Source organism: Spea bombifrons, chromosome 7, assembly GCF_027358695.1.
Source record: "Spea bombifrons isolate aSpeBom1 chromosome 7, aSpeBom1.2.pri, whole genome shotgun sequence".
Lineage (NCBI taxonomy): Eukaryota > Metazoa > Chordata > Amphibia > Anura > Pelobatidae > Spea > Spea bombifrons.
Window position 1 is genome coordinate 13,627,468 of NC_071093.1, and position 20,435 is coordinate 13,647,902.

Genomic DNA, 20,435 nt, shown 5'->3' on the forward strand with positions numbered 1-20,435 from the left:
ATTTATGCCAGTTGTAATATGGGCATCAAACTCAATATACTTAAGCTTAAATTAAGAGTTTTAACTGGAAGTGATTTCTAACAACAGAATAACATTAACACAATAGACATCGGGTACACAATTAATTTACATACAAAAATACTGTGGAACATTGCCACGGACTGTATCAAGTAGTTACTCTCTCTAGTGTTTAAGACGCGTTTCATAACTGATGCCAACCTTTGTCTTCGAAATGAGGACATGGTAACTTAAGATGCATTAATAACACGTGCGTAGTTTTCTACCTTTAGCTGGAGGGCCTTCATCTTTTTTAGGAATGAAGCTGGGCACTTTTTCTTCCGGTACATGCTTTGTAGGCACTTAAAGAATATTGTACCATTTTAGAATTGCGAATAAAGATAAAGAAAGACATATTGTATATATATGTATATATATCTCTCCAACACAAGAGGACAGCATATGTGCTATTGTCATGTAAGTTACATTGACCCTTGTCATTTGATTGTTCTGTATTAAGACCCATATAATCTCCAATGAGTTTTTAGTTTACCTTTAGCTGGCCTTTCTTCTATTAAAGGAACATATTCCGGAGCTTCCTCTTCAGGAGCTGCTCTTCTTGGAACTCCAGCAACTTTAAAGATATTTATAATGCTTATTTCGGATCATTTCTAACAAATATTTTAATGTGCAGGCATAGTTTAGTGTGGGCAAGCACGTTTAAGGTTAAAAAGTTTAAAGTTACCTTTGGGAGATGGTTCCTCCCTTTTGGGTGCAGCAGGTGGAACCCTCTCTTCTGGAATAGGCCTCTTGGGGGCTTCTGGGACTTTAAGCATATTTACTTATAAGATTTTTTTTTAAAATACCACAAAGCATGGCACAAAGAGGTGAGTGAAAAAGACACACATACAAACATACAAAAAAGACAAAAAAGACACAAAAAACTGTATTTCTGATTTAAGAATATCAGTACATTACTAAAATGGGATTGTCAAAGGGATTTGTAAATGTGTATTTTTTTAAATTATTTAAATGGTTAAATAACACAGAAAGTCGCAACTTTTTTTTTCCAACAAGAATTGTTCAACAAGACTGAAACTAAAACATGCTAAATAAGACACAAGCTTTAACAGACCGTTTGGAACACTGGACAAACACAGAACATAAAAAGATATGACATGAAGAATGCAAGACTTTAAACTGAACTTTTAGTCTTAAGAAATAGTTAGTGGGAACGGCATAATGCTAAACACTTTATACATATTCTGCATACATTGTTTTACAATAAATATACCTTTAGCTGCGGGAGCCTCTACTTTAGGGGGCACCACAACTGGCACCTTTTCTACTGGGACTGGTTTCTTTGGTGCTTCGGGAACTTTAAAAATAGAGTAATTGTATATTAGATATTTAAAATTTATTTTGTCTCAGATATTGTCCCCTAAAGTATATAATTTTAATTTAAAAGTATTGTTTTAAATTATAAATCGTTCATGCACCGTACAGTAAAATCCTTTAATGAAATATCTTATAAAGGTGACTTTAAAGAAAGACATTTCTATACCTTTAGGAACCGGTGGTTCTGCCACTTTTGGAACTGGTTCTTCTGGTTTCTTGGGGGCTTCGGGTACTTTAAAAGATACTAGCTTTTATTATTTGTTCACAGAATGTACTCGTATTAAGATAATGGGTATATGGTTATTCAGTAACGGTAACAGACAATGCCATTAATACACAAATATTAAGGGCTATGATTTGTGACAATTAAACAAGAAACAACTACACAGAGATGGACAATATTAAAAACAGTTATTGCACTCCATTATATGAGTGGACAGATGTTCGGACAGGACGATACACTCATATTTCAAACACTCAGATTTTCACATATTGCAGCAAGCTACAAGTCTGAGCTTCAATATCGGATTAAGCATGAATGAATTGTTATTTTGTTATATTTAAGGAAGAAGAATGAACAAAGACTGCACGCTAAACTCAGTAAAGTCAGTAACACATTACAAGAAAACATACGACAGCTTTGGAAGATACAAGAAAAGTAAAAAAAAAAATAAAAAAAAATCTGTAACTTTTAAGTGTATAAAGATTTGTAAGCAGCAGAAAGCGAAGCCTTTATGCAGGGGACAGGTACCAGTAAGCTGCCAAATTATACCTCTGCTTGGTGGGGCAATCTTTTTAGGTACAGGCTCTGGTGCTTTTTCTTCAAAAACAGGTCTCTTTGATGCTTCTGGCACTTTAAATACATTACACGCATTTAAAATAAACGTGCGCGTACATCTACAAATCACTTTACATGGACACACACTAAATTATACACACATACACATATATATATATATAAAGAAGTAGTATGAAAATCCCAAACAGCTTAAAGATAAGGACATATAGACTCATGCTTTATGTATAAAACACAAAGTACCTTCCTCCGGTGGAAGTTCTTTTTTGGGAACAAGTTTCTTTTCTACAACCTTCTTTGGAGCTTCAGGCACTACAGATGTTTATTAAATGATGTTAAATTCTAGCTCGTGGATTAAGGCATCCTTTTATTAAAGGCTATTTTAGAAGGTAAGAAGTAAGGTTTTAGAAGTAAGGTAAACATATAAAAAACTATATATACCTTTGGATGGTGGTGCTGGTTCTTTTTTAGGAACAGCTATAGGTACTTTCTCTTCTGGTGCAATTTTCTTGGGCACTTCAGGAACTATAAATATATTAAACTTGTGAATGATTTTTTAGGACTTTATTTTAGGACTTTGTGCAATTATATGTGTTATGTATGAAAAGTATTAAGGTGATTCAAGGCAAATCACAGAAAAGCATACACCCTGGTTAAGATGCAAAAAAAAAAATCTGATTTCTTTTGCTGGTGACGCGTTTCACAGTATCGATTAATATAACCGACCTAGGTAGTACACCTTTACATAAAGCTTATAGAACATATGATAATTTAGTGCACATTACAAACATATGAAGATTGAAGCAAAGAGGAGTTAATGCAAACTTAAGTTTCATTAAGAATAGCATTATATGCGTTTAACAAATAAAAAGAATAACATCATACGAATATAACAAATACAAGGACACACAATCCTATCCATACAATATTAAGCTGGTGCACACATAAGCTTTAGATGATACCTTTCGATGGTAACACCTCTTCCTTTTTAAGTGCAGGTACTGGTACCTTTTCTTCTGGAACAGGTTTTTTAGGAACTGCTGTCATGTTAAATATATATAATATTTAATATACTTATGCTTAAAATAATTAGTTTCAAGTGTGCTGTAAAGTAACTGTACATGAAGGGCAAATGACAATAAACAACAAAACATGTTCAACACATATAACATACAACAGACAACAAGAGGTTCTTTTAAATATACCTTTAGGACTTGGAACAGCCTCTTTTTTAAGAGCAGCAACAGGTACTTTCTCATCAACAACTGCTTTCTTTGGAACTTTTGGCACTTTAAAAATATTAATATACTTAGGTCATTTCACTTGATCCCAACAACATGTGAACTAAAATGTAACAAGGTACTCTAAATGTAAGTTGGTAAAGTATTCACATGGCCATATAGGACTGAAACTTTTCAATATCTCTGACTTGTCTGAAAATTCTATAGGCTTAAGAATATATCTGTGTATTTTGTTGCTAGGGTGCACAAAACTGCATATGAATTTAAATGATCCATAATCTCTCATCCGAAACGCTTGGTCAGAAAGAGTATGTTTAAAAAGAAATTTTACTGTACCTTCAGAAATCTCCTCCTTTCTAGAGATAGACACAGCCACTTGTTCTTCTACAACAGTTCTTTCATGGACATAAGGCGCTAAAGATTTATAAAAATAAAACAACCATTCTTTTTAATAACTGGGGTTTGCCTGTATTATTAAATAAGATGTGCATATTAAGAAAAGGTAATGTATCTTTTAATTATTTGTTACTGTTAAATTGTCTAAAATATGATGGAAGATCATGGTATAACCCAAAAATCCATATTGTCATTGTGGTTAACAGTAGGCGATAAGAACCTGAGATATGAGTTGATGAGCAATATATGGTCAATGAAGGTCAAAATATGTGAATCAACAATATTACGCAGCAGTGACAAAACAAACGGATACCCGTGAAGCCACCATACCTGAGAAATACCCAGAATCTGCCCCGAGGCTTTGGAAATACCACCTACTACCCAAAGTGTTTAAGTCTGTGAATACCTGGCTCTGCCTTAACATATGTCTCCTACAGCAAGCTAGAGAGGGACAGCCCTGGGTGCCAGCTCTGGGAAGTTCACAAGTATGAATCTCATTTATAAGACATTGTTGTGATAAGAATATGTTATCAGGGATTGTAAAAGAATAGGCATTCATCATGTTACGTGGCGCATACCTTTGCTTGGTGCCTCTTCTATTTTTTTAGCAAACTGGATCTTTTCTGTAGTGATTTTCTCAGGCACTGAACATAACAACAAAAGTATTAGTTATTATTTAATTTAGGGTAATATCCAAATTGAGTAAGATTGTACAAATAATGATTTGACTCACAAAAGAGCTTGGGTAGAAGCTTAAGATTAATGAGCATATAATTGGGAGTTAAGTCGCGCTTGGAGATGGTTCTCTGAGTTAGATATTAGGCTTGAGTTTAAACCAGCAACAAAACGTCATAATGGTCTAATAGGCCATCTTATGAGGTTTTGTGGATATTGCAGCTCTATGAGATCTACAATATCCAGGTAGCCATTCATACCTTTCACAGATGTCATTTTTTCTTTTCTACTCATGGCAACAGAAATTTCCTCTTCTGATACTGCCCATTTTCTTGCCTCTTGTACTTTAAAAATAATGTTCATTTTAAGTATTTTCTAAAAAGTGCTCTTGTTGAAGCACAGCATATTGTACATAGCATAAACACCACTCAAGTACACCTGGCATACTGAAGCGAATGTTAATAAAAGAGAAGGTGGTGGTTATGAAAATTTGCTTCCTGTAATCATTATTTTTAACACACTCGTCTTTTTTGTTCACCATACCTCTCGTTTCCTGAATCTCTTCATGAACAGGGACTGGTAGAGGTTTTCCAGGCTCCACTTTTTCTTGCACTTGTAAAACAATACAAATTGATAATAAATACCCATGAGACTAACAGTATATTTCGGGTAGAAACTATCTGTGGTGGTAAACAAAGTATGCGTTAAAACTGTATGAATAGAGTAAACTAATACCTCTCCTCCTAATGCCAGCTTCCTCTTCTCGGCTCATAACCTTTCTCTCAAATGTCTCTTCAACAGGTTTTCTGAGCGCTGTAAGATCAATGTTTCAAAAGTTTTACAAAATAGCCTTAAAAATATATTAATAGCACCCATATACAACAAAAGTAATATATCTACCTGGAGGAACGCGTGGGCCCTTTGGTTCTATTTCAGGTATTCTTCTTTGTGGAATCTCCTCTTCAATGACTGAATAGCAATGTGGATAAGAAATAATAAAAGTCATAATTGAATAGAAGATATTCTATGGTTAGCCAGTCAGTTAGTCAGCTATAACTGTTTGGATTCGGATTTACAAAAAAGCACTTCTGAAGAGCAATTTTTCTAGAATTTTTTTCTTCTCTTCCTTATGTCAGTTTCTGTTCTCACGTAATAATCAGTATTATTTAAATTTACAATGAATGATTTCGGAGGAAAACATATATATTTTAGTTAGTATCTAACACAACAGAAAAAAATGATATTGCACAAATTGACAGACAAGAAACGTTTCTTAATTATCAACTCGATAAATCATATATTTAATGGTAGACAGACCCATGTGGAACTGTCCCAACTTATAAAATAAAACCCCAGTGACCGCATATAAAATGGGCCATGTCTTCTAAGTGAAGAGGAAAATGACCAAACAAGGTTGTTTACACAAAATTTCAAGTCTAACTAACATGTACCTTCTTCATAATATTCTTCTTTTCTCTCTTCGTAGTATTCTTGTTCTTGCTTGTAGACCTCTGCCTCATAATATTTTTTCTCTTCTTCATAAATGTGTCTTTCATAGACCTCTTCCCGTTGGCCAAACTCCTCTTCAGCAAATTCTTCCACCTCTCCATAAACCTCTTCTTCATAAACAGGTTCCGACTCAGCATAAACCTCTTCATAAACCTCTTCTTTCTTTCTTGATACAGCAACCACTTTAACATCCTCCCTCCTCTTGGCTGCCTCATGAACTTTAAAAAGATTTACTTTTATTAAAAAGAGCAACCGATGAGAACATCGTTGTTAAGAGGTAGATCAGTAGATTATCTTTGCTGGTGATTAAGACACTGCATAGCCAAACAACTTTAGTGTGTAAGAATTTGCAGCCAAAGGTTTTAAAGTCATACTATGCGTTATCTTTGAGTGCTGGATAGGTGTCTACACCAAGGATTTCCAAAGTAATCACCACTTTCTGGCACTCAGAGGGTAAAATAAACATAGAAAAGCCAACACCAGTAATAAGAGGCAAAAACAAACGTGATAAAACAACACAAACAAAAAACAAACACACTAGTCTATGTAATCATTAACTTATCCATTTAATACATGTATGATTATTCCTCATCGACATGAAAACAACACAAAGGTAAGTCACACACATAGTAAAAAACGTTCTATATAGTTGTGTTGACATATAATTTAGTGACAAACGACTATATACACATTCAAGAGTTACTGAGCACAAAAGGAACACACACAAGACAATGCTAACGTAAGTTTGAGCTTTAAAGAATGTTTGCTTGCATTTGCATGCAATTTAAGAAGCACTTTTGTACTGACGTGAATTTATGGCTTTTATGTTATATGAAGTTAAAAGAATATAAACGTGCAAATGCACTAAGATGGAACAAAGAAAATGAAGAGCATTTGGTGGACCAAACATCACAAATAGTTACATATTAAACGAGGAAACACATAAAATACTAAAAAAAACACATGTATTGGAAACTTTTAGAGCACAAAACCTGCAGTTGTTTAATGGATGTGGGATATTAAGGAATGAATGATGGATCCGAAAGCTTATGGAGAATCCAGTATTACATTTGATGACTGTAAGTGGCTGTTAAATGTGAAGTAATGCGGACTCATCACACAGGAGGCCTAAGGAACTCTTTGGGCCTGTTTACCTTTAGCTGGAGGGGTAGGTACAGGAGCTGGTGGTGGAGCTGGGGCTTTTTGTTTCTTACCAACTGCAGAAACTTTAATAATATGATAAAAATATAAGACATTTGCGAAATATCCTATACTAGTCGGCTCGTCGGCTGAAACACTGGCATTTCTTACGTCACAAGAAATCTAGAAAATATATTACAAGCTGTCCATAAAGACACAGTAAATGATGACTTACTTTTAACCGATGGTACTTTCTCTCCCACATCTGGAACATCTCTAGGAACCTTAACACCAGGCTTGGGTACTGTAAAGAAAGTGCATGAAGCCGTTATCACAAGTTCTAAATCGGTGACAAATGGTGTTCAACCACTATGACCCAGTGATCTATGGGGTAAAAATGTGATTGTCATTGCCTCTCGGAGCATCTTTTGTTTTGTTCAAAGAGTACATGGGTTGATGACAGGATGATCTCAAAACTGCAGACATTCCATGACTGATTAGTAATGATTGCGTCTATAATGAATATCAATTATTCACTCAACCACAGGTTTGTGTAATGCAAGATTTAACCTACAAAAACTTACACAATACATTTAAAATATTTTAGCATTTAGACATAATTCAAAGTAATATACATGCCTGTCTCGTGGGGAAATTGCCAAATGAAAACGGAGCTATATTTCAACATTTAGTGCAAAGCATGGCTATGATATGCTTTCAATAATATATGCATGTTTTTTGTTAACATTAGTTACAGCCACATGATACAAAATATGATCAAAATGGTTCAAATAATTTAATGCAATTAGCAGAAAAAGCTGCCATTAAAAAATCCATTTAATTTATTATTTTTAGTAATATGTACAAGTTTACTTTACTAATGGCAATTTAGAGAGGTGTTTAGTTTTGTGGGTTAATGTTTTATCTTAAAATGCGTAATTTATTGTACCTCTTGTTCGTTTCTTCTCTTCGGGTACAGGAGGAGGAAGTATGATTTCTTCAAATAAATAAATACCCATTTATTCAGAATATATTTCTCCCCGTGGCATGAAAGATTTTTTGGTTACTTTTTGTTTTGTACTGATGCCATAACCATTACCCTTTAAATGGCGTTTGTAGAATATAAAAAGATTATACTGGCAGATTATACTGCTTGGAAATGTAGAGACTGGGGGATGTTTTATGTTTTACAGAATTATATTAAATCACGAAAGCTACCTTTTTTTTACACATTATATAAATGCAAAGAATGCACTATTTTTCAGTGCTGTACCAACTTTTTCGTAGTACTGCATGGTTGGGATCAGCGATATAATGTGAATAGCGTAGACACAGTATATCCATACCTTCAGGTACAACTTCTTCTTCTAGAGGAGCAGGGATGTATGGCACTCTGGTATCTGGGACATCTGTGTAGACAGATTACAGGTTAATTTATCTCTTTTTTTAAAGTTAAAGTAATAATTTCATAATAATTGTTCTAAGTTCTAATAATTGTTAGAAATCAAGAAAACAAATGACCAAGACCAGGTGAAGGACCATAGGGTTTTGCACAGCTCGCAGTAACTACACTTTCGATGATATGTAATTCTGTAATTAATCAAATAAAAAATAACACAGAATACCTTAATAATGTTTTCATTTATAGGGCAACAAACTATACGTGTCTGCATTTACACCAACATTTGCGAAGTGTATGATTGAGAAGGGAATAGTCACTCAACGGTAATAAGGAAACACTGTTGCATTTTCTTACAATAGTGTTACAAAAGTTCCAAGTTTTATTATTTCCAATCTCACATAAGAGGAAGAGGAAAGAGGAAAGCTGTTTTGGGCAATCTATAGTAATTTATAATTTAAATGATTACATTCGTTTTTAGCAGATCACCAAACCACCACACAAATAATATATCTTGTCCTTACCTGGTGGCCTTATCTCAAGCTTCATTTCTGCAAAAGAATACCGGAAAGTTTTTAATAAGTTTACTATAGAATTTAGCTATTTACTACTTATTTAAAACAAAGCAAGAATTCAACACATACTCAGCGAATACCATTCAAGAAACACATATACAATATAAGGAATACATATTGGGAAATCTGTCACACTATGTATGGCCACATATTGCCATTTTGTATATTTTATATATATATATTTTTACTATTTATGGTATTTTTTGTAGTATTGAGCGTTGTAGTGATCCTATATCTATTAATCATTTCTCTATCATTCAAATGCTATCTACAATGTCTGCAGAAGCATTCATCAGTTGCTTTTTTTCGGGGAATCTGCACAATGGGAATGGAAAACTCATCGGAATTAAAAGATGCAAGGTTGATAATATATTGAAGCGGAACCTATTATATATGATATACAATGAAAATTACATTATTTTCCTTAAATAATTTAATAATTACTGATAACAATAACAATAATGAGAATACTTCTTAATACAATAACAATTGCCTGGATTTAAGGCATTTTGCTTGAATTGCTGACTAGTGAGTAATAATTTAGTGTTAATTCTTTATTTCCCCGAAAATCTAGAAACTAGATGGGTCATTGAATCAGGACATGCTTAATCCTTACAGTTTTTCACTAAGTGGGTCCTGTAACGAATGTGAAAAGGTTACAAAAAGGGCTTAACTTGGGTGACGTCTATTTGAAGACAAAGAACAATGATTGAATAACCACTAACCTTTAGTTGTCAGATATAATTCAGCTGTGCTTGTTGCTTCGCCTCTTGGTTCTAGGCTGGCAATTACTGAATAGACTCCTGCGCAATAGGAATTAAAGCAAGAATTAGACTTTGTTGTCGTTGTTGAATTGCGCAGATGCATTTTGCTTTATAGATTTGAATGACTAGTTGCAGTGAGTAACTATACATAATAGGCTTTCTCAGAGACCAGTTGCTTTGCGTTATATATAGACATTAGCTAATACACGTGTAAATTAGTACACAGAAATTACACAGGTACCTTCATCTTCAGCAGTCACGTTGTGAATAGTCATGTAATGCCAGCGGCCTTCACTTCTGAAACTGTACTTTGGGCTTTCTTCCAACTCCATTGTGCCCTTGTACCAAGTTACCACAGCATCATCAAAGGAGACCTCACATTCAAATGTTGCAGATTCGTGTTCACTCACAACAATGTTCTGAATGGTTTTTGTGAACTGAATAGGCTCAGCTATAAATAAAAACAACAAAAAAATGTTTACATTTTGAATACATTATTAAAAGCAATAATACGTCCAGAAATGTTGTCATCTAACAGTATGAAGATAACTAACATGAGTTTTCATACTTCAAGAAAAAATAGTGCAATTCACTAACCTTCGATTATTAAATCTGCAGTTGTTTCCAGATTTTCGTACTTGCACGTATACCGTCCTTGATCCTCTGTTCTAACATCTTGAATGATAAGTTTATGTATCTTTTCCTTGACCTCTGTCCTGTACCGCCCTCGTGGTTCAACTATTTTTCCATTTTTGTACCACTGGGATTTCACGTTTGGAATAGAAAACTCACAAACCAGAGTGCTACTGTAGCCTTCCTTGATAGAATTATCCTCAAGATGCTTTTCAACAGCTGGTTCTGAAAGACAAAAAAATGAACAAATGTAAATATAACATAAACGTATATAAAACAGAACAAGAAAGAAATAATAAACATAATTACCAATGACGGTTAGTTTGGCACTAGATATGTGTGGTCCACACACTACTCTGTAATTGCCTTGATCTTGAAGCTGACAATTCTTAATTATAAGAATATGACGATCTTCCTGAATACTGATGTCATATTTGTTACTGGATTCCAATTTTTCAGTTCCTTTGTACCAAGATAGTTTGATTTCAGGATAGTTGATCTTGATTTCACACTCAAAGATGGCATCTTTCTTGGTTACTACAGTTTGGTTTTCAATGTCCTTGACTAAGTTGATTGGCTAAAAAAACAAAGTACAAATCAATATGAATAATTCAACCAATTGTCAACAATATAAAATCACTTTCTGTGTACAGTTGTTAAAAAAATTAATTCCATACATCAGCCTGTGTTAGTCTCTGCTGAATGAATGCGACAAGTTCATCGAATTCTTGCTCTTCAGTTCCTGATCTCTCCTCAAATTCAACCCCCTAAAGGAAGGAAAATTAAAAAAAAATTAAAAACAATATTACATTTATTTTCATAATAATAATAACCAATATGTTTTATGTTTAGATGCTGCACCTAAACATGAAATAATAGTGTGCAGTCACTTGCAATGGATTGTAATTTGGATTTTCAAAGTCTTAAAAAGAAAGGGCCAAAGTGTTAAACGTGAATCAGTTACACGTATATATATATATATATATATATATATATATAGATAGATAGATATATATATGTGTGTGTGTGTTTTGTCACATTTAAATCAGACTAAATGATTATCTATACATACAGCAGAAAAATACCTACCATTCTGTGACTTTCCTCCTCTCTGCTGGCTTTCAGCAGCTCAAAGGCTTGGAGCAGGCCACGGAAATCGGTTATTCCATACATACGAGCGTATTTCTCATACTCTTTGGGATCAACATTTTTCAGAAGTTCAATTATGTCAATAGCTTTCTCCTCTTCTTCTTCCTTCTTCCTTGTTGGAGTCCTATTTAGACATTAAAGCGTTAGATGATCTATGTATTGGTCATACTACTATGAGCAGAGCCTTCTGTTCTCATATAATAAAGAAGCAATGCATTGAAAAAGCTCATAGTTTATGCGTTAGTAACAGTTTGGAAGTAGGGTTATACAATGACTTTTAAAATGAAATTTTGAGAAAATAGTAATAATAAAATATGTTAGTCTCGAAAAATATATAAAGAGTTATATTTACAATTGCGTCTTCACAGTTCTAATTCTAATTAGTTCTAATTATGAATAGAACATTGGGTGATTCCCAGAATTATTTTGTATAGTGGTAATATTAGTGCAATGGCAAACATTTTTTTTTCATTTCAATTGCCCAGTATGACTTACTTTTTAAGTTTTGCTCTGAGATCACCCTCAACAGACTCCAGTTTCTTTTCTTCAACTTCTAAGCTAGTGCTGCATTCGATTTCACCATGCTTGTTAAAGGCAACGCATCTGTACTGGCCAGAGTCGGTCTTGGTAATGTCCTTAATTTCGAGTTTGGCTTCAGCCCCTTTCTGTTGGACAACAATTCGACCACCATGGTTGATTTGTCTCCATTTTCCCTTCATCCATTTCACATTTGGAATTGGATCACCACCAACTTTAGCAATAAATGTGGCTGTTCCCTCTGTAGAAAAACAAAATCAATGATTTATGCAAGGAATAATAGGGAAGCAAGCAAACACTCTTAAAGCTATTGGAAACATCCTTACTTTCAGCCACTTTAACGCTGGATGGCTCGGAAACAAAGAAGAGCTTTCCTTCAATGGGTGCTTTCTTTACTGGCGCAACAGCTGCGGCTTTTTCTGGGGAAAAAAAAAAGAAATTCATATTTTTCCTCAGTTGCCATACGATGAACCAAAAAACTAGATTGGGCTTAAAACTACTAGAACTACTAGTGTCAAGTAATTGGGAGTACAAGTTAATTCTAAAACTTTTTTCTGTCTTACCTTTGACAGTAACTTTAGATGTGCAAGACACACTGCCCGCAGCATTGGTAGCTTTGCACACATAATCACCAGCGTCTGTCTTAGCGGAAGTCTTTAGCTCCATTGAGGCTGTTCCTCTAACGAAAGTGATACTGCAGGTGTTGGATGATTTGATTTCTCGTCCAGCCTTTAACCACTGGATCCTTATTGGCTGTGATCCCTCCACATGACAGCTAAGATGCAAACCCTCTCCTTCTGTAACCGTCACTGGTTCTAGAGGCACATCAAACACTGGCGGCTTCTTAGGTTCTAAAATAGATACAAGCAGAATAAGAGCCAATATAAGACAATACAATAATAGGCAATGTGGGCAATCGTATAAATAAATCTGCTTTTGTTCTAACATTACGTACATAGTCATTGAGATACTAGTCCCTGGTTGGGACATCTGTCAATTGTTGGCTCTAAACCATTAGGGGTTTTCACAAGTGCCTGTTTTCTCATTAGTTAAAGGGACATTTAGTCCATTAGTGAATGGAGTCAGACATACTACTGACTTAAATACTGTTTTAATCTCAATACATACCTTTAATAAGTACTGAAGATGTACAGAGAGCACTTCCAGCATCATTGGACACTCTGCAGGTATACAGACCAGCATCAGTCGGGCTAGATTTCTTTACGTGAAGAAGCACCACATTGTTTTTGAATGAGATTTCAGTGTTTGGTGTCTGCCGAACCTCCTGGTTATTCAGGAGCCATGAAACAAGCAGTGGCTGAGAACCGGCAACACGACCTTCAAGTTTGAAAGAGTTGCCTTCTGTCTCTTCAACTGTTTCAGAAAGTTTCTTTGTGAAGGATGGAGGTATTTTTCGTTCTGAGAAAAATGAAGGTAGTTGTGAGTCTAGAGTGTTACCACTAGTGGCAAATGACCTTAACTAAATGTTGGTATATAATAATTCCTTTTTATAGCTTAAAATTGTAATTTCATATACATAAAATGAAAGTACAAATTAAAATACAGTTTGTCACAAAGTATTAAATTTATAAAAGCTATATATAGTGTATAAATAATATATCATATATATATATATATATATATATATATATATATATATATATATATATATATACATATATATTTTTTTATGCATATATATCTTTTTCTATAGGTACCAGAACCATTTTTTAGGTAATGTGTATAAAAATATACTTTACTTATATCAGCTTCACCTTTGCAGAGATAACTTTCATGTAAATAAAGTTGGTTTGTTTGTCCTGAAATCTTATTCACATGGTAGGATGCATATATATATATATATATATATATATATATATATATATATATATATATATATATATATATATATATATATATATTATGACTGACGAATGACCTTGTCATTTAATAATATTTTAAAATTACATACTAAATAGGCAACCCTTGTGTGAGTTACAAGGTCAAATACAATTTAATATATATATATATATATATATATATATATATATATATGATATAAATTTGGCATTATCTTTTTGTGCTCAGTCTCTGTGTTTTAGAATTGATGATCCTCAAAAGTCCATACCTTGTACATTAAGTTTAACAATGCAAGAATCCCTTCCAACATCATTACTGGCAGAGCATGTGTATTGTCCAGAATCTCCTTGGCCAGTCTTTAAAATAGTAAGTCGAGTTGTGTTTTCCTGTTGTGTAATTGTAAAGTTTCCTCCAGATTTGATCTCTTTATTGTCCTTTGTCCAGGTCAAGATAATAGGTTGTGTTCCTGTAATATGGCACTCAAACTCTGCTGAGTCTCCCACAGGGACATCAACTGGTGAAGGTTTGACATCAAAGAATGGTGGATTTTTCCCCTCTAAAACGGGATGAAAATAATAAAATTGTAATGTCACCATTTCAAATAGTATTTAAGGATACTACTGGATATTATATATAGACAGCGAAACAAACCTGTAAGTATGAGTTTGGCATTAGAAGAGGCAGTTCCAACAAAATTGGAAGCTGTGCAGGTATACTGCCCTGCATGACGTCTATCGGTTTGCAAGATTTGAAGAGTGGCTGTTTTATCTATATAAGATGTTTGAATATTATTGTCATCTCTTAAAAGAACACCATCTTTATACCAAGAAACCTCAATGGGCTCTGACCCAACTATTTGACATTCAAATGAGACCGGCAAGCCCACTGTTTCTTGAATGTCCTTCACCTTTCTTGCAAATGAAGGTGCAATTATTCGTTCTGCAGAAAGACAAGCATGATGCTGTAAGGAATGTCTAAAACATTTTATACGCCGCACAATGTAATTAGATTGCATCAGGCCGTTGGGTTAAAGCAGAAGCAAATATAAACTTGCAGCTTCAAACTAAGCTATAGCGTACCAAAAAGAATTACTGCTTCTTGCATATTAAAGACAAATTTTGTATAAATGGATATTTCCTGTAATAAACTTGAGTTGAATTGTTTTTTCAACCTTACCTTTTACAGTAAGAAGTGTCGTGGAAGATGCCTCTCCAACAAGATTTTCAGCTTTGCATATATACTCGCCAGAATCACCCATGTCCACTTGAGTGAAAATAAGTGTAGCAACATTATTCTTAAACAGCATTTTGCAAGTATCAGTTGCTCTCAGTTTGGTGTCGCCCTTGTACCACGAGACTTTGAGTTCTGGAGTGCCCTGAATCTGGCATTGCAACGAAGCTGAATCTCCTGCCGTGACCTCAACTGGTTCCAAAGGTGTCAAGAAGTATGGGGGTTCTAACAGACATAAGATCACAATCAGTAACACATCAAATACAAAGGAACAAAATACAAAATAATGTTGGTGGATAATGTTTTGGTTTCCAAAAAAGCAGACTAGATACTAGTTTAAAGCAATAATGTTGAAGGGGTGTTATGGAGACAAGTGGGCTTGGATAGTCTCACTCTTTCTCTGGACAGACTTTGCCCATTTCACCATGCTGCCCCTCTTTATTGTCTATTCGCCAGCTGAATGTCATTAAAATCCAAAGACTGTGAGCGTTTGGGCCTAAAGGTCCCTGGGAATGCAATCTAGGCCTAAAATATAAATGAGTAAACATGGAGGCATGAAATCACACACACCTAACACTGATACTGTTGCTTGGCAAGTATCATGTCCGATTGCATTTTCTACATGGCAAGTGTATACACCATCATCATCATTTGTGCTGCTGGAATATTCCAGAATGCAAGACTTGTCTGTTGTCGTTATGCTGCATCGTTCAGACTGAGAAACCTCAACACCATTCTTTTTCCATGTCACAAATATTGGAGTCGTTCCAGTATATGTGCATTCCAGGATGATCGGCTTTCCGGTGTTTGTCTGGTAATTACTCAGTTTCTTCACAAATGCCGCCGGTTCTAATAGAAAAAAAAAAAAACAGATTTGCAAATGTTATAAATGTTTCAAGTTGGAATGATTTATTATTTATTGAATAAACAAAAAAAACAAATGTTGGATATACCTTGTACAAACAGATGTGTTGAACATAAGTCCTTCCCGGCATCATTACTAACATGGCAAAAGTAATCACCACTTTGGGCTGTATTGACGTTGTACAACTCTAGAACTGCCAATGAATCAGTGAGTGTGATATTGCAGTCTCTTCCTTGAGAGAGTTCATTGCTACCCTTGTACCAGGCCACTTTAAATGGTGGAGTTCCTCGAATCACGCTTGCAAAGGTCACAGTTGCACCAGGCAGAACTTCAGTTGGTTCAGGTTTTTCAACAAAAGAAGGTGGTTCTAAAAAAAACATAAACATATTACATTAGTGGTAGTTGAGGGTGTGAACAGTGCTTAATTAAACTTTTTCATAGTCTTTGTTTATGAAGTCAATAGTGTTTTAATGCAACTAACCTTTAACAGATAAAACGGCGCTGCACTGATCTGACCCGGCAACGTTGGTGGCATGGCATGAGTATTTGCCAGCATCAGCTGGTAGTAGGTCGCTCACTGACAAAGAACATGTATTGTCTGTAAGTGCAGTTTGGTATTTGTCACCGCTGACAATTTCACTGCCATTGAATGACCAGGAAACAGCAATTGGTGGCGATCCAGACACTTTGCACTCCATTGAAATAGTTGACCCAAGAAGCCCATTCGTTTCCTTCAGTGTTCTTGTAAAGGATGGTGGGATAATACGATCTAAAGAAAGCAAACGGGTTACATAAATATGTATTCTAAAAAACTTTTCACAGATGTAAGTTAAGCAATTGGGCTCCGATGTGTACAGTTTATCCAGTTTTTAGCTCGACTGCCAAAGCAATTTGCCAAACTTAGCAAACTTAGGTTTCATGCTGAAATGTGTTCACATTTCTTTGGCTTAAAGTTTTGCATCATTTAGAGAAGTATAAGAAACAACTTCATTAAGGTTCACGTCGTTGTTGAGGCAATGTATGAGTACGTGAATTTTAAATAAATGTTATTCAGAAACATAAAGTTAAATAATGAGTACAAACCTAAAACATCAACGATGGCTGTACAGCTGCTCTTTCCAACGTTGTTTTTCACCTCAAATGAATATTCTCCACTATCGGCTTTCCCACAAGAAAGAATTTTCAGAGTAGAAACTTTGCCAAAGAAGCTAATCTTGTATTTTTCATCTGTTGTCAGTTCCACACCTTCCCTGAACCAGGTGGTTATAAGTTCTGGAGTCCCACCTACAGTGCACTCCAAAGTACAAGAATCTCCAGCGGTAACTTTTGTCAGCTGTGGCTTATCGACAATGATGGCTGGTTCTGCAGGATAAAAGGATATATATATTTTACTTAATAAACTTTTACTTAATACTGCTACTCCCTCATTGCCGCTATGCTTATTTCTGGGTGTCAGGATATGACGTCATATCTCCTGTCCCACTTTCAGCAGCACGTAAGAAAACTATGGAGAAGTGTGCTGACTCAGAACAGCACTCCATGGTGTGAGTGGTTGCACTTTTAACCAGCCCATTGAGTAGTGGAGTTGCAGGGGGCCTGAGTCTACCTGTTGTATGGCCGAAAGTCTACCACCCCCCTCTTTGGACCTGCTACCCTAGGCATTGGCCAGAATACATCACTGACTATGTGATGGTACATTAGTATGTAGCTCCAAAAGAACTTCCAACCCTATAATTGAAGAAACTAGAACTAGAACTTGAAAATATTCCTTAAAGAGATTTGGGCAGTAGGAAACAAGCAAAAATATAAAATCTGACAGCAGATCAGAACTATTCAGCCCATCTAGTCTGCCAGGAATGCCTGAATATAGAGAGTGAAACATGCAGGTGGTCAAGACCATATCTTATACCCTTATAACTGAGAAAATCTTTATACCCCACACGTGAAACCACCTCCTGCCTTACGCAGCCCCCTGTAATTTTTGTATCAAGACACTTACCTAAAACTGACAAACTGGCAAAGCATTCCTGCGATCCTGCCTCATTGGTGATCTGACAGGTGTATTTTCCTGTGTTCTCTGGCTTCACGGCTACAAATCGAAGAGTAGCAACGTTGTCCACAAATGAAAAACTGATGTTTTCACTTTCTCTAATAACGTCTTCCTTATCTTTGAGCCAGGTGACAGTAATAGGCTGGGTTCCATCTACTACAGCTTGCAATTCTGCTGGGTCTCCCATAACAGCAGTAAAATTGTCAAGCTTTCTAACAAATCTTGGGGGGTCTGTTAAAAAAGCAAAACAGTAGATAAGCAAATAATTTGAAGCAATTTCTTAATACGTCAATCTATGCTAATATCTTGACTTTTTCATTGAACCAACCTTTCAGCTTTATAGAGCATAGACAGGTATCGCTTCCAACATCATTAACTGCCTTGCACTGATATTCACCAATATCACCAGAGTCTACTTTAAGAATGTGAATGGTGGCAAGGTAATTTTCTGTAATGATCTTGAATTTCTTGCTGCTTTTGATCTCTCTTCTGTCTTTGTACCACGATATTTCGAATGGTGGAGTTCCATTGAGCTCACACTTAAGTGTTACATCAACTCCTTTCAATGTCAACACTGGTTCTGGTTTTGAGATGAAAACTGGGGCTTCTGTAAGGAAGGTCAATATTGTATTAGTCTTTTTGCTTTATTTCCATATTAAAACAAAGAATATGGCTTTAGTATTTGTCTATTTAAGAAGTACATAAAAATTGGTTACATAGAATGCATTCTAACCTTTCACTTTCAATGAAGTACTGCAACTTGCGCTTCCAGCATCATTGTGAGCTTCACAGGTATAGTCTCCACTATCCTCGATACTTGCATCTGCAATCTCAAGTGCTGCTACTGAATTGATAAAGGATAGGGAGTATTTCCCTCCATGTTGAATTTCAGTGTCATTTTTAAACCATACTACTTTGATTTCAGGGGAGCCGCTTATTTTGCAGTCAATCCTATCAGAATCTCCTTGCTTAATGACTTTAGAAAGTTCCAACTTTTTGGCAAACCGTGGAGGTTCTGTAAAAATTAGAAAAGCATTACAATGTTAAAAACCATGTTACAATGTTATGAAAAAAAATAACAATAAATATTTTAGATGTTCAATTTATAATACCTTGTACACCAAGAGTAGCTGAACATGAGTCTTTTCCAACTTCATTGCTAGCGTAACATGTGTAAGTACCAGCGTCAACTTTGCCAACTTTTATTATCTTTAAATGAGCTTTGTTGTCGGTAAAACTCATCTTGTAGTTTCCACCAGGACGGATTTCTCTGTTGTCTTTTGCCCAGGTGACTTTAATTGGTTGTGTTCCAGTGACGTGACTCTCAAAATTTGCAGCTTCTCCAAGTGGGACATTTGTTGATTCGAATTTGATATCGAAAACTGGAGGTGATTTTGGTTCTGGAAGCCAAGAATGAAATGCATTTAAATGACATATGCATGTCTCTAAAATTCTCAAAGTAAAGATTTTCACAATAGGTCTTGATCCAATAAGAAAGATGTAGCATGCTTAAAATTCAACAAACCTGTGAGTGCGAGCTTAGCACTGGAAGATGCAGATCCCATAGGATTTGTAGCAGTGCAAGAATATTGACCAATATGGCCAGCGTTAGTGTTTACAATCTGAAGAGTGGCTACATTGTCTATAAAAGATGTTTGCACGTTACTGTCATCTCTCAAAAGCACACCATCTTTAAACCAAGAAACCTCAATGGGTTCAGAACCATTGATACGGCAGTCAAAGGTGACAGGTAAGCCAAGAGTCTCCTGAACATCCTTAACTTTCCTTGCAAATGAAGGTGCAACTTTACGTTCTGTAAAAAAAAGTAAGTTTGAAATCATAAGAACTTACCAAATACAACTTTTTTCCCCCAATCAGCAACCCCTGGATTGTAAATGAATTGAGGTTGGAAGAAAGAAAAAAATCACCTTGTACAGTAAAGAGGGTACTGGAAGAAGCAGATCCAACACTGTTTTCTGCTTTACAGATGTATTCACCACTGTCATTTTTATCCACTTGACTAAAAAGTAAAGTGGCGATGTTGTTTTTGAGATACATTTTGTAGGCAGGAGTTGACCTAAGTTTTGTATCTCCTTTATACCAAGAAATTTTTATTTCTGGAGTTCCTCCAACCTGGCATTGCAAAGATGTAGATTCCCCAATTGTAACCTCCACAGGTTCCAGTGGTGCAACAAAATATGGTGGTTCTAAGGGACAAATT

At 35.2% G+C, this 20,435-nt stretch overlaps 1 protein-coding gene across 1 annotated transcript in view; it reads right to left on the minus strand.

Moving 5' to 3' along the window:
- TTN (titin) overlaps positions 1–20,435 on the minus strand; it is a 201,585-nt gene that overhangs the window by 115,573 nt on the left and 65,577 nt on the right. Inside the window, exons 83-126 of the mRNA XM_053470904.1 lie at positions 20,143–20,421; positions 19,740–20,027; positions 19,327–19,614; positions 18,948–19,229; positions 18,543–18,821; positions 18,164–18,445; positions 17,248–17,526; positions 16,646–16,933; positions 16,253–16,531; positions 15,870–16,148; positions 15,246–15,524; positions 14,721–15,008; positions 14,338–14,625; positions 13,338–13,628; positions 12,773–13,060; positions 12,536–12,628; positions 12,168–12,450; positions 11,613–11,796; positions 11,201–11,290; positions 10,833–11,100; positions 10,488–10,748; positions 10,132–10,341; positions 9,852–9,929; positions 9,076–9,102; positions 8,499–8,561; positions 8,102–8,149; positions 7,388–7,456; positions 7,167–7,238; positions 5,955–6,230; positions 5,404–5,472; positions 5,239–5,316; positions 5,047–5,115; positions 4,764–4,847; positions 4,407–4,472; positions 3,769–3,846; positions 3,397–3,480; positions 3,154–3,231; positions 2,633–2,716; positions 2,435–2,503; positions 1,562–1,627; positions 1,292–1,375; positions 743–823; positions 551–631; positions 285–359 (exon numbers count right to left, since the gene is read on the minus strand). Of these exons, the coding sequence (XP_053326879.1) occupies positions 285–359; positions 551–631; positions 743–823; positions 1,292–1,375; positions 1,562–1,627; positions 2,435–2,503; positions 2,633–2,716; positions 3,154–3,231; positions 3,397–3,480; positions 3,769–3,846; positions 4,407–4,472; positions 4,764–4,847; positions 5,047–5,115; positions 5,239–5,316; positions 5,404–5,472; positions 5,955–6,230; positions 7,167–7,238; positions 7,388–7,456; positions 8,102–8,149; positions 8,499–8,561; positions 9,076–9,102; positions 9,852–9,929; positions 10,132–10,341; positions 10,488–10,748; positions 10,833–11,100; positions 11,201–11,290; positions 11,613–11,796; positions 12,168–12,450; positions 12,536–12,628; positions 12,773–13,060; positions 13,338–13,628; positions 14,338–14,625; positions 14,721–15,008; positions 15,246–15,524; positions 15,870–16,148; positions 16,253–16,531; positions 16,646–16,933; positions 17,248–17,526; positions 18,164–18,445; positions 18,543–18,821; positions 18,948–19,229; positions 19,327–19,614; positions 19,740–20,027; positions 20,143–20,421 (7,425 nt within the window). The remainder of the gene's footprint in view (positions 1–284; positions 360–550; positions 632–742; positions 824–1,291; positions 1,376–1,561; positions 1,628–2,434; positions 2,504–2,632; positions 2,717–3,153; positions 3,232–3,396; positions 3,481–3,768; positions 3,847–4,406; positions 4,473–4,763; positions 4,848–5,046; positions 5,116–5,238; positions 5,317–5,403; positions 5,473–5,954; positions 6,231–7,166; positions 7,239–7,387; positions 7,457–8,101; positions 8,150–8,498; positions 8,562–9,075; positions 9,103–9,851; positions 9,930–10,131; positions 10,342–10,487; positions 10,749–10,832; positions 11,101–11,200; positions 11,291–11,612; positions 11,797–12,167; positions 12,451–12,535; positions 12,629–12,772; positions 13,061–13,337; positions 13,629–14,337; positions 14,626–14,720; positions 15,009–15,245; positions 15,525–15,869; positions 16,149–16,252; positions 16,532–16,645; positions 16,934–17,247; positions 17,527–18,163; positions 18,446–18,542; positions 18,822–18,947; positions 19,230–19,326; positions 19,615–19,739; positions 20,028–20,142; positions 20,422–20,435) is intronic.